Below are 12,466 nucleotides of genomic sequence, written 5' to 3'. Positions count from 1 at the left end.
AAAGGCGACTGCGCAAAAATGATTCTTTCCACCTTGAATGCGCGTCTTGTCTTTCCCCGAATCTCTACCAACAATGGGGGGTTTCTTTCGAACTCAAGTTGTGCCAACAATAGGCAAGCGAAGCGATATACGCGACGATAATTCCGAATTAAACACTTCGCTGCATAAACGGCAACTGACGCTACCTTCAGTGGGGGAAGTCCCCTGGTGCTACTACAATCCGATCGATAAAAGCGGTTGAGACGACGTAATTTGAAGAAGTTTTCACGATTCTGTAATTGATAAATTTTAAAATAACTTTATTGCGACTGTCAAATAATTTGCAAATATAACTGTCAATTCTAACTCCACATCTCCATGATAATATCCTTTGGTTGTAGAAGGGAAGTGATAACGAGCCAAAGTTGATCATTAACTAATACTCACACTTCTTACTAGGATGTGGAATTGTTGCTGAAATTTCACGGAAGGTCAAACATCTTTGTTAGTTAATTATCGAATTGTTTACGACATAGACTAATTGCTTCGTTAAAACAAGACAGAGGCCGGATTATGTTTATATATTTACTCTATGCTGATAGTTATAATTAATAAGCAACTTGGGACTTACTCCTGCGTATTTGGTCGCTTGAAATCGTTGTTTATTTTGATAACGTTGTTTGCTCATTTAAATAGGTCTAAGTTCTTTGAAATATGAATTTAAGCCTTGAACTGACAAAAGAAAACATTATTTTTTGTTCATTTATTACGTTTTCTTTTGCTCAAATATGTACCAGCAGTTCTTAGAATTTTAACTCCACTGTTTGTTTAGATATTTATAGAGCCCACGAAAATCCCCTTATATGATATGACGTCATGTTTTACTATAAGTGGCAGTTTCTAGGCAGACTGGGTTCTATAAACTTTTATTTACACAATTCTTTTGAAGGTTGCCTTCTATGGGGAACTTGGAGTCAACTTTGTGACCTGCAGTGGGGGGGTCTTGAAATACAAAGAAACTTGACTGGATTATTTCGCCAACGTTGAAAAAGTCACGAATTAATCCGAACAATCAAACTCGCTTTTCAACTGATGGTAAATATTTAAAGGAAACTGAAGCAGAAAGTTTACTCTGCCATTGTGACGTAATCATCACCTTATTATTTGTGAATAGATATACTTGACAATATGACTTCTCTACCCTATAACGTATTTCATTGTTATTAAGGCTGAACTTTCTCTTTGTTATTTATCTACGATCAAGTTCTGTTCACGCAAATATATGAATTAATAAGATCTTTTATCGCTAGTTAATAATAAATTAATAACGCTTCTATAACCTATTGATGGTTATTTCAAGATATTTATTGTTTTTTCTTGGAAAGCATTATGACATCATAGCGCAACTACTTTGCTGTTATCGATGTCCTCATTTGACACCCCGTGGTCGAGAATTGAAATGACGTCACTGAGCACCTGCTCATAGCAAGAAAGTAAAAAGCTTATTTGGCGATTTTTAAATTAACTTCATTCGAGATTGTTGCTCGATTGTTCTCATCACGAGCGAAAATGTTTTTTTCTGGAAACTGAAAATCAGGAACCAAACGTCAACATCCATTGAAATACGCCGCTGGTGGTCGAACCGCGGTAACCCAGGATATTGTAAAACAAAAAGCCGAATATAGAATAACACTCTAGGGTTAACTATTATTTTTAAAATCTATACACAAGCTTTCGCTGTTAGTGTAGTATGACGTCACTATTGCGTTTATTGTTTCCAAGCAGACTTTAACCAAGAAACTTTGGAAGAGTTGGCGCAGAAAAATTACAAATAAAAGCTACTGCTATAGAGCGCCATCCAATGTTCCGCGTTTTGTTTTACTACGTATTGATTGAAATAGAAGAATACCTGTCAATTCTTTTGGCGTCATATCCGCTCCCTATCACCGGAATGCTATTTCTGATCCCTTACAAGTCTTGATCACATGAGCGCATTCTATTTTTTGCCAAAAAATGTCAGTTTCTGCTGTGCAACGTCATAATGCTCAAATGCTTAAGATCAAATGCACAAGTCTCAACCTGATCGAACTCTTATCACGACACGCTAGTGGTCGCCAACGAGTTTATTATGAGATAACGGTTTCCGGATATTCATCTCATTACAAATGTGCGAGCTGGAAGCAACTCTTCCTAAATCGTATTACGTCATCAGCTAGTTTTCGTCACCACTTTTGACCCGACAAAGATGCTTTTTGTGACAGTAAGGCGGCAATGCGACACTTGGATAATGAACTTGATATCAACTTCGATATGGTTTGTGAGCTAACAATGGTCATGAGGGTTCATGTAGGATTGTAGGGTCAAGTATGGAGAGCTTGCCATGGCGGGTCCGCTCAAGCGAAACGAAACTAAAGCTGCGATTTTCGGTTCAAGTTCAAGGCAAATATTTTAGATCAACGCTTCTGCATATCTTCGTATTCCAGGCATGAAAATGTCCGTTTCACTGAACAAAGTTCTAGAATGTGGTAAGCCCTCAACTGAGGCCGCATATTTTCATGCAAGAGCAGATTATATTTTATTGCTCCAAGCCAAAGCAAATATTTTCAAGCGAAGTGGCTGGTCCTGTTTTTGTCTCATAATCTCGAAGCTCTTGTCCTAATAAAGCCGATGGCGAAACAGTTGTTGTTAATGGTCCTGATTATGTGAATGTTATTCATCGGATCTGTGAGGAATTCAAGATATTACTCAGTTCATTGGCAGAAGTTTCCTTTCATAGCAGTAAGAAGGGCCACGAGTTACAAATAGCATTCACCAAAAACTATGACAACGGGAATTTCTTGTCTTATGCAACCTCGCAAATCGCACTTTGGTGAAAGTTTAAAACTTGCTACAATTTTAATATCGATGAGAATTTGCGTATAAATTTGATACTTTGAAAATGCTATAAAATATCAGGAGCTTTTTATAACGTCGCAATGTTCAAATCCTTTTCTTAGCTTTGTCGTAAATTTAGTTTTGTTTCAATTGAGCACATTTTAACTGGGTACCAGCACCCGATGAAACTTGGTCATCCGGGTTCTTTTGAATAATTTTGTGGCGGGTATGACGTCAGCTGAGCTCAGTCCACGGCCTGTTGTTGATTTTCCTTAAAAATTAACCAGATTAAGTAAAACTGGAAAAAACCGTAAAACGAAATTCATAAAATCGTCAAACTTCTGATAATCCAGAAACAGAATACGCCACAATTTAAAACTGAATTTTATTTTATTGAGCATTGTTAGGAAGACATCGTAATCGAAAATGCTGTGGATTGCGCATGGATTGGATTAGAAATAAAAGAAAATACAAACAAACAAGTTATAAAAATAAAAACAGCTGGAAGCGTTAAAAGGTCGTTGTAAAATCAAGGCATTTGTTAGCATTCAGTTAATGCTGGTTAGGGCATAGAAAACATAAAAATCTCGGTGTAATATTCAACTTTCATTGGTATTTTTTGATCGTTACGTTTAACCAACACAATATATGAAGAGAATCGCATTCACGGATAATTAGCAACTGCACATTCGGAACTTTTCAACAAAGGTAAAATATAAAATAGCACCATGTTCTCAACACACATTTGGCGAAAACCTTATACGTCATTGATGACGTAACAGCTTCACTCTTTATTTGCCATTTGTCCTTCGCGTTTACAGTACGATACGTCATCACCTTGTCACAATCTTTTACCGAACAAAGACAGATTTTGATTAAAGCTTCAAAGTAGTTTGAACTTGATTTTGGCACATTTAGCGCGAGGAGAAGTTAGAAAAGTGCATGGTTGGCATATACAAGACATAACCTGGAATTTTAAAACATTTAATGTCATAATACCCTGTGTGACGTGGACTTGGTCTATCCAACCTCGGACTCTACATGTTTAGTGACGTCATAACAAAAACGTCATGTACGGGGTCAACAGTTCACACCGAAGTGACGCTTTTGAATGGCAGCTGGCAGTATGACGAGTCCTGGAACTCGCAGTGGACGTGATGCTTGCCCTCGGAGGGGCCGAAACTTTCCTCCGATATCGCGTCCATATTGTTGGGGGGCTGCTCTTCGGAGGAGTAGCTGAATGTCCCGCTGTCCATCCGCGATCTCCCCCACGGCAATTTGGGGCGGGTATGGTCGATGAGCGTAGTTTGTGATGACATAGATGAACTTCGCGCCGAATCTGTTCCCGTTTGTGACGTCAGAGAAGATCTTGCTCCTGGTTGGTCCCCAAATCCACTGTCGTTATCGTCATTTCCGGAACTGTTTCTTTTTCTTTCTTTACCTTTAGATCTGCGAGTGACGTAGCCTCCGGTTAACAGGATGCAGAAAACACAGACGACTATTCCTCCAGAAATGATCACAACGTTATTCAGGGAAAGTCCCCCTGTTGGCGGGCCCTGGAACAGCGGTTGATCCTCTGGAGTTTGCGGAGTTGTTGTCGATAAAGTTGCTGTGCTTGACGATTTCGTGGATGTGGTGGTGACGTAGGGACGGGTAGACGGAGCTAGGTCATCCTCGGCGCCAACATCTTTGACTATCGGATCGCTGGAGTCTTCATCGGGAGGAGTTTTGTTTATTTGTCCGGGGCACTCTTTGCTGGACTCTGCCGGACACGCAGCGAACTTCCCGATGAGGGAGGACATTTTTTTTATTTCTTTCGCGTCAGGAGGCGAGCACCAGATGTCGAGCATTTCCTCCCATTCATCGTCGTCAATTTGCTCATTAAGGAAGTCCTGAAATGATGTCATAATCATAATTCGTTGACAACAAACAGGTAAAGCGACGTCAATCTCACCTCGTATTTGTGGCTGTTGCAATCGCACAGCCAGGGATTCCCCGAAAGCGAAACTGCATTCTTTCCAGGTCGGGGCTGGCGTTTGATCAGATCTCGAAACCAATCTTCCTTCGGTTGCTTGAGCTGGTTGTCGTTCAACTGGATCCGAGTCAAGTGACTGCGCAAAAACAAGGGAGTCAACTCGTGACGTCATCGTAAGTGGTTGGTGTAAAACACACGTCACGTCCCCTTACGTGTTATCCTTAAAGAAGACTTTATCTAGACAGGAGAGATTATTGTGACTCAAATTTATGGACTCGAGTTTTTCCAAAGGCACTAAAAAGTCTTCATCCAGCAGCGAGATAGAATTTCCGCTCAAGTCTAAAGTTCTGTGAAAATATAAACTCATCAATCGCTTTTCATCCCGGTTGTTTCAGACTTTAAGGTTCTTGGGGCGCATATGAGGCGCGTACCTTGTATCGCGCGTATTATCGCCCATGGTCAGCGATTTGCGCGGAACTAACTGAGTACACAACAATTAAACATTCACCCAATCACAGTTAACTAAAGTTTAGTTGCTTTGTTTATTTAAGTTGATCTGTGTCGTCACAATGCAATAACTCACTGCAATTCGTTGAGGTTGATGAAATGCCTTGAAGTAACCTCGGTCAGCTGATTGCCTGATAAGATCAAAGTCTGGAGCAGAGTCAATTTGCGAAAAGCTTTTTCGCTCAACTCCGCGATGTTGTTGTTGGAAAGATCCAGAACCTCAAGGTGACTCAGAGGAGCAAAAACGTCCTCATTAATCTCAGTCAGTGAGTTTCCACTTAAATTGAGGACTCGGAGATCCGCTAAGCCTGAACAGAAAAGGGCGGGAAATTTGAAATTTGTAGAAACCTTTTGTTTGATCACAGAGTCCGATCTGACATCAACCAACCTGCGAACGCATCGTTGTCCAGAGTCGAGATTTTGTTCCGGGACAAAACGACCTCACCAAGTCTCCTGCATTTCTTGAACGTGTTCGCGTCGATGGTCGCAAGGTCGTTGTTGTCCGCGTTGAACGTCCTTAGCTTTGAGTAGTGGCTCATGGTTGCTGCGAAGTCATCAAAATATCATTGATAAGTTTTTCAAGATAAGTTACTGATGCTTTACAAGCTCCCTGTGTACAAGCTATGTCGAGACAGATGTTTACATCGAAGAGTTTACTTCATGGCGCAATGCACTTATCACATGAAGTAGTTAAGTTTGTTTGCCAAGATTCGAGAATTGTTTAATAGACTTGTCACGTGGTAGACGCCCACGCATGTTAACGACGTAATAAACCACATATTGGAAGCCCGTGATGCGAAGCAAAACTTTCTAACACGGAAGGAAAACAAAAAACGGAAAAAATATACTTTCGCAAAAAATGCTCCAGTTTCACTTGATAGGTTTTACCTGGGTCTATAGACATCAGACAACTGCTGTTGAAATGCATGATCTTTGCGCTGCTAGGTGGAGCCTGGGACTTGATGAGCTTGCTCGTGTGCTTGTCCATTGGGTGGGGCACGGCAACCAGGTTGGAGTCGTCGCACCACATGCTCATGTCTCGCCATTTCACAGAGCAACTGAAGAAGATAATATGAGTTGGTTTCCACCACAGCAACCAGATGTATTAATTATATGACATTTTATGACGAAACTATGGTGATTGTTTTAAATGAGAGACGACGCCCATGGTGAAGTGAGCCAATACAAACATCGCAGCTTCGGAGTATTTGATCGTCGTCGTAACTTATAAATGATTGCTCAAGTTTAACTCAAGCAAATATAAATCAGCAGGTTATGATTCAAAGGTTGTTTTGCAAAGTAAACTCGATGCTGATTGGTTGCAATAACCAGGATGATTTATGAAGAAACAAACATCTTATCTCACTTTTTGTGACTTTTTCCCTCTGCGCATCTCACTGGAGCTTGGATGCTGAGTTGGACGAACCAGACTTCCAACACCACCGTAGCTAGCACGTGCTTTAGAATGACAATCTTGCAAATCACGTCACAGCGCATTTTTCCTAACTGGGGCAATGCGCAGTCAGCAGGCAACGTTAGTATTTACATGATGATATCTGCTCGCAACCAAAGCTATGACCCTGATGTAAATAAAATAATTGATATGATGTGAAATTTTCCTCGTGATTATTGCCAGGGTTTATAACTCGGTGTAAAACTCTACACTTATTGTTCCAACCAGACATTAAAAAACTAACATGTTTCAACTGTGGTTGATAATGAGTAAAACATTAAATTTCTTTTCTTATCATTGCACCGAATCAGACAACCAGCTTTCTATCTATCTTTATGTTCCTTGCATAATACATCTGGGCTTGCGACAACAGCGAACAAGCCTTAACCCCAGCCCTAGTCTCCATGCTCGCCGAATAAACGCTAAGTAAGACAAAATATCACCGCTAGTTGTTCACGCTCGCTTAAACCTGTATCAGAGCTAAACACAGTTGGGTATCAGACAAGTCACTAAGCTAAGCGAGCTAAGCCCGGTGCAACGCTGCAATGAAACCACGAAGCTCGTAAACAACCTTTCGCTTTTTTTCTTTGTCTCGTTTCTTTGCCCTAACTCCTGCGATATTTCCCTCTTTGCTTAGAGAGAGATTATTCTGACCTGCTTTCTTAGCCTGTCTTATTTTGTTTGCTTGCTGTGCTATTTTGTTTAAGATCCTGTTTAAACAAAAAATCTTTGTTAGCGCCCAAGTCAAGCGGCTGATTGCGGTTCCTCTTTCAGCAGTTGTGCTCAGGTTGATCTTGTTTGTGGACATTGCACCGCAAACTTTTTAATGAACCTTTTTGAAAGCATGAATCTACATAAGTCATTTGTTTGAATTCTGTTGCAATTGTTCGTTAATAATCGACATCTCAGTAAATGTTATTTTGAGTTAAATGTGTAACTGACACCGCTTGAACAAGCCGCGAGCAAAGGTTAAGACGTCATCGCTTTTCAAATATGAATCCAAGTTATAGAGACAACAAAATATCTGAGCATGTCGGATTTTCATTGTAACTGAAACTTCATATTACAGTCGAAGCGTCTTATCTCTTTGTCGATTGAAACAACGACGTCATTACACCTATGTCCAAGCGACAACTTAAGAGACGCTTTCAGCAGTGAAATATTTTCTTACTCGAAAGGACTCAAATTTCTTGCGTTTTGCATATTTCTATATTTGTTGTCGAGGTGTTTTTCAACGAAGTTTTAACCATTTGCCAAAACAATGAGGCACAAAAACGACCACCTCAGCAATTCGATTCGACTCAAAATAGGTCGATCTAAGATCCTGACTTGTATATGAGGTCAAATATCTGCGCATTTCCGCAATGTTTCACCAAACAAAGTTCAAATGGGCTTTTAATAGTTTTCAATACGTTTAGTATCTGCCAATAAAGACGCAATATTCTGCTAATATCTTGGTGTGGTTGCTGAAGAGAACGTTTTTGGCAAGTTGCAGGAAACTTTGCAGCAAACTGCAGCACAATTTTAGGATCGACGAAAGTTATAAAAAACAGATTTTTATTGCGAAATTTATTGCGCGTTAGTAAAACTCTTTACACTTTCATTTTGAAATTACAGCCCTTTTGTGTAAAGCTTTGTGTTGAAACAGCTTAGACGTGATTGTATTTTCGCCCGTCCGACCTGTAAGTCGCAGTGGAAAATTACAGCGAGCGAGAGAATTGCCGCTCGCCTTTCGGAAATTCCCCTGTGACGTTTGCTTAAACACCAAAATCAGAGAAAGATTTGTAGCTTGAGAAAACAAGTGGCGGAACACGAAGGTAGCTGTGAAGAGAAAGTAGGATTTAGGCCGAACGTCGCAGGGATCAAACCTAATGGGATGGAACTTTTGACAAACGCGTTAATGTTTGTGCGAACCCAGTGCAAATATGCTGAGTTTCGTCCCATAGATTAGTTTAATTCTACTTTGAATATGTTTGTCGCACTTGGTCCTAAAAATAACATTTATTTAAATCACTTTCGTTTTGGCCCCATTGTAGTTATTTGATATAATAAATACTTTCTTACCTAAAACAACACAAGTAACATTGACAATGACGTTGTATGAAAGACCTTTGTAGTGAAAGTTCTTAGAAGTCGCGCCAATGTTTGGTTGATTTTTAAAAGTTTGACACAAACCACTTCACAGACTTAATCCTTATTTTCCTAGCTTTTGAAAAGTTTTAAAATGTGATTTTAATGTCAGAGCTTTTAAGTCGAATTATTTATTTTATGAAAACTGAGATCTTTCTCGCAAAAGCAAACCTTCAATTTTCGTAGAAAAGTTTGTTTCGAAATGTTTTGCCAAATTTTATTTTTTGTTGGCATAATATTTTATTAAAGTTAGTTCCTTACAATTACAGAATTTCTGATGCTCAAACTTTCTAACAAGGTAGAAATATCCCATTTACAAACATATCTCTCTCGTCATGTGCGTAATTACAATGCCGCAAGTTGGCGTTCTAGAGCTATCCACATGAAGTTCTTTTCACTTACGCTCAGGCGATGACCCGGGTTCTAAAATGTTTTTCATTCCGATTACAAATTTTTCTTATTGTGCAGGAAATATTTCTAACACGCACTCAATCTGGGAAAAGTATCCGAGTGGTTGCAACTATCTGCGCTTGAACAAACTCACAGTTTGTGGCCCGATATGCTGAGACATCGTTGAGTTCAAATTGTTGGTGTTTGTTGGTGTTTTTTATTGGTGCTAAGTGGTTTAAATATTTTTTGTTGTAATTAACAATTAACTTTTGTTTTAGTTAATGATCAAGCTTTCGGACTTTGACGCTTTTTCCATTCGTTTTCAGTGAGCTTCTTCTTTGACCAGTCTATAATGAGGTTAGCTCTATATTTTTCGCTCCCAACAGCCAGTGGTGAAAAATAAACAATACAGCAGAAGATTCTGCACAAGATTCTCAGACGCTGCGTTTGCTCGTGACCGACCCGACCCACATGGGGCGACAATAAATGCTTTGATTACGAAGTAGGACGTATGAAGAAGCTTCTTTATCAATTCACTTTCATAATTACTTCATACTAATTAGCTACAGCAATGTTGTTGAATCCCATGCGACTGTGAATTCCTTCTCAACGACTTGTTCTAAGAAGTCACACAAAGTTGTAAATTGGAACGTGTGGCGTTGCCAAGAAAATGGCTTCATAAGAGCAACTGGCGCCCAGCCACGCCAGCCAAACGCGATGATTCCGTTCAATGTTCTCCTCACAACTTCTTCTAATTTCGTAACGTACAAGTTGTCAAGAAATTTGAATCCGCGAAGCTCTGTAGTGCTACCACGTGCAAAGCATTCCAACAATTTTTGCTCAGAAGGTGGCGGATTGATATTTTTCTGTTCGATTTGCGCAAACTCCGAGCTCTTTAATCAAAACTTCTCGTAACGGGAGAGTGCTCGGTTGGACCCGAGTTATTGTACATCGCCGTCAGATTTAAATTGAAATTCCCATAAATTTGCGCCAAATAGTTGTTGTTTTCCAGCCAGGCTCAACATTTAACCTTATTTGGTCAAAGCGTTCTCAGGATTAATCATTCCATGAAAAGTTATAAATTGCCCATTGTTAATCTGTCGCACCCAGCAATGTATACCAACACAAAGCTGACGTAAGATACCCCAGCCTAAAAAGACGTCACGGTAAACCCAGAGAAAGAGTTCTCGTGACGTGACGCGCAAGGCGGGCGCCCTTCAATCACTCGTGCTTGGGGCGTGGCTTCTGGCAAATGGCAAATGGATCGAATTAATCCTTCAATGAGACTTATCACCTCGCGTCCTAATTTGGTCGAACTGTTGATCAAGTCTCACTTTCTTGTGCGAATTGGAATTTCTTTTCATTATTTCGTTGAAAGGAGAATTCGTCAGCTGCTACATCCAGGGTTGTAGTTATTTGTAGTTCCCGCGGTGAAACCGCATCTCAGCATTTTTAACCTGAGACTTCCCTGCTTTGCATAAATTAACGCGGTTCAACTTCGTTCACAAGATCAACCTAAAACAGAACGAACACAGATAAGACCTAAACATGTTCCACATCTGCCTGGTAACATCACGGCGACATGAATTTGCTGTAAGTTGAAAGCAAGCAGAGTTCGAGAAGTGAACCACAAGCAATGTTGGCGCTACCTCTGCACAGCAAATGTATATTGAATGTCGCGGACCACTTCAAAGCCACGACGACAACGACCAGTGACGATCTCTGTCCAGTTTACTGAGACTTTAGACTCCGAGTTGTGTTTAAGCGGCCACAAGCAGATGTTCCTGTGGGAGGATGCCTGGTGTCGATCAATCCCCGTTAGAGCTTCACTTTGTCAGGATTAATGTGTTGGGAAGTTTTTGTATTTTTAGCTGAGTTCTTGAGGAGCTTTCTCCCAGACAAAGTGTCCAGTAGATTAACAAAGTCGAATTCAAGTTTGTTTGAATGAGGCTGTGACTGGAAGTTCACGATCAATACAGAAATGACGTAACGTTCACGCAAAATAATCAGATTCATGCTCGAGAGGAGACCAAAATGCGTGGGAGAGGGCGAAGTGGATGCAATTGTGTGATCTCTGGGCGGTGTATTTTGGCCGATAGGGAGGGTTTATAGACGTCGGTGAAATCGCGACACGGTCTATGAACTTGGCTTCTGCATTTACTTTGAATTATCGATCGAATTGTTGACTCAACCGATGACTTAACTTTTGCAAGTTGTTTGTTGTCCACATTTCTCCTCCACACTTCATTATCAGATAATGGAGTGCACGACAGTAAATGGCTAAACCATGTTCCCACGTTGTAGAGATTCGCTTGCATGCCAATGGTTGAAGGAAACCAAATAACTTCGCCCTGTTGACTGCCCAAAATATTGGTCTGTACCAAACAGAGTCTGATAAAGTTCTGATAACTCGGCTCATTTACGTAGAACATGGTCTCGAGTTCATGTATTTTGTTCAGTGTTTCGCGACATTTATCCTTAACGTTCAGAATATTTGTCGAAGCGGACGGTCTTTCCACAACGTATGCAGTCACATGACTTTTCACCACAAGCCAAAGCCTGATTTGCCATCTGTGTTATGCCGAGTTCCTTGAATGGAGTTTCTTTCTTGTTTCGAATTCATTTTTTGTAAATCAATATTTTTTAATCTGATTATGAAAAACATTATTCATCATTATCATCGCTTTGTGACGTTTAATTCACATCAATATACATGAATAAAGGAGGGTTATTTGACAGTTCATCAATGTAGCTCTTGTATCCGTTGCCTCTATATTCCGTGCTTTATTACGTCATTTAGATTATTGCAAAATTTATTGATGCATTTATAGATTTGTCGTGTAAATTACGCCCTCATGCGCCGTTGCTTGATTTAATGTGATTTTGCGAAGTTTTGAATGAGCTTGCTTGACTTTGATAAACTGGAGTGACCCCTGGTTGATTGTGACGTTGCATTTTTGCAATGGTCGTTACAAAATCCCTAATAATTGTGGAAGCATAATTAGAACAAAGTTGCAACGAAAATAACTTTTCATCGTGTTTCATGGCCGGAGCTTCCGGGAAATTTAACGATGGATAATTGGACCTCACCCCTCAATATTTCTCAAAATATCAACTCGGGGGATCTCCCATGCGTGCCGCTATTTCGCGCAAATGTT

The 12,466-nt window shown here is 40.1% G+C and overlaps 1 protein-coding gene across 1 annotated transcript; it reads right to left on the bottom strand.

Annotated features, from left to right (window-relative positions):
* Positions 1-3,224: 3,224 nt before the first annotated feature.
* LOC143469244 (uncharacterized) lies at positions 3,225-7,227 on the bottom strand. The gene is made up of 7 exons (XM_076966880.1): positions 6,702-7,227; positions 6,224-6,393; positions 5,724-5,879; positions 5,412-5,643; positions 5,041-5,175; positions 4,808-4,964; positions 3,225-4,745 (listed from the first exon to the last, which is right to left on the bottom strand). Exons 1-7 carry the CDS (start codon positions 6,830-6,832, stop codon positions 3,942-3,944), a joined length of 1,785 nt encoding a protein of 594 aa, XP_076822995.1. The 5' UTR covers positions 6,833-7,227; the 3' UTR covers positions 3,225-3,941.
* Positions 7,228-12,466: the final 5,239 nt, after the last annotated feature.

Source organism: Clavelina lepadiformis, chromosome 8 (assembly GCF_947623445.1).
Source record: "Clavelina lepadiformis chromosome 8, kaClaLepa1.1, whole genome shotgun sequence".
NCBI classification, from domain to species: domain Eukaryota; kingdom Metazoa; phylum Chordata; class Ascidiacea; order Aplousobranchia; family Clavelinidae; genus Clavelina; species Clavelina lepadiformis.
The sequence above is the reverse complement of the archived record's forward strand: the minus strand, read 5'-3'. Positions and strand labels throughout refer to the sequence as shown.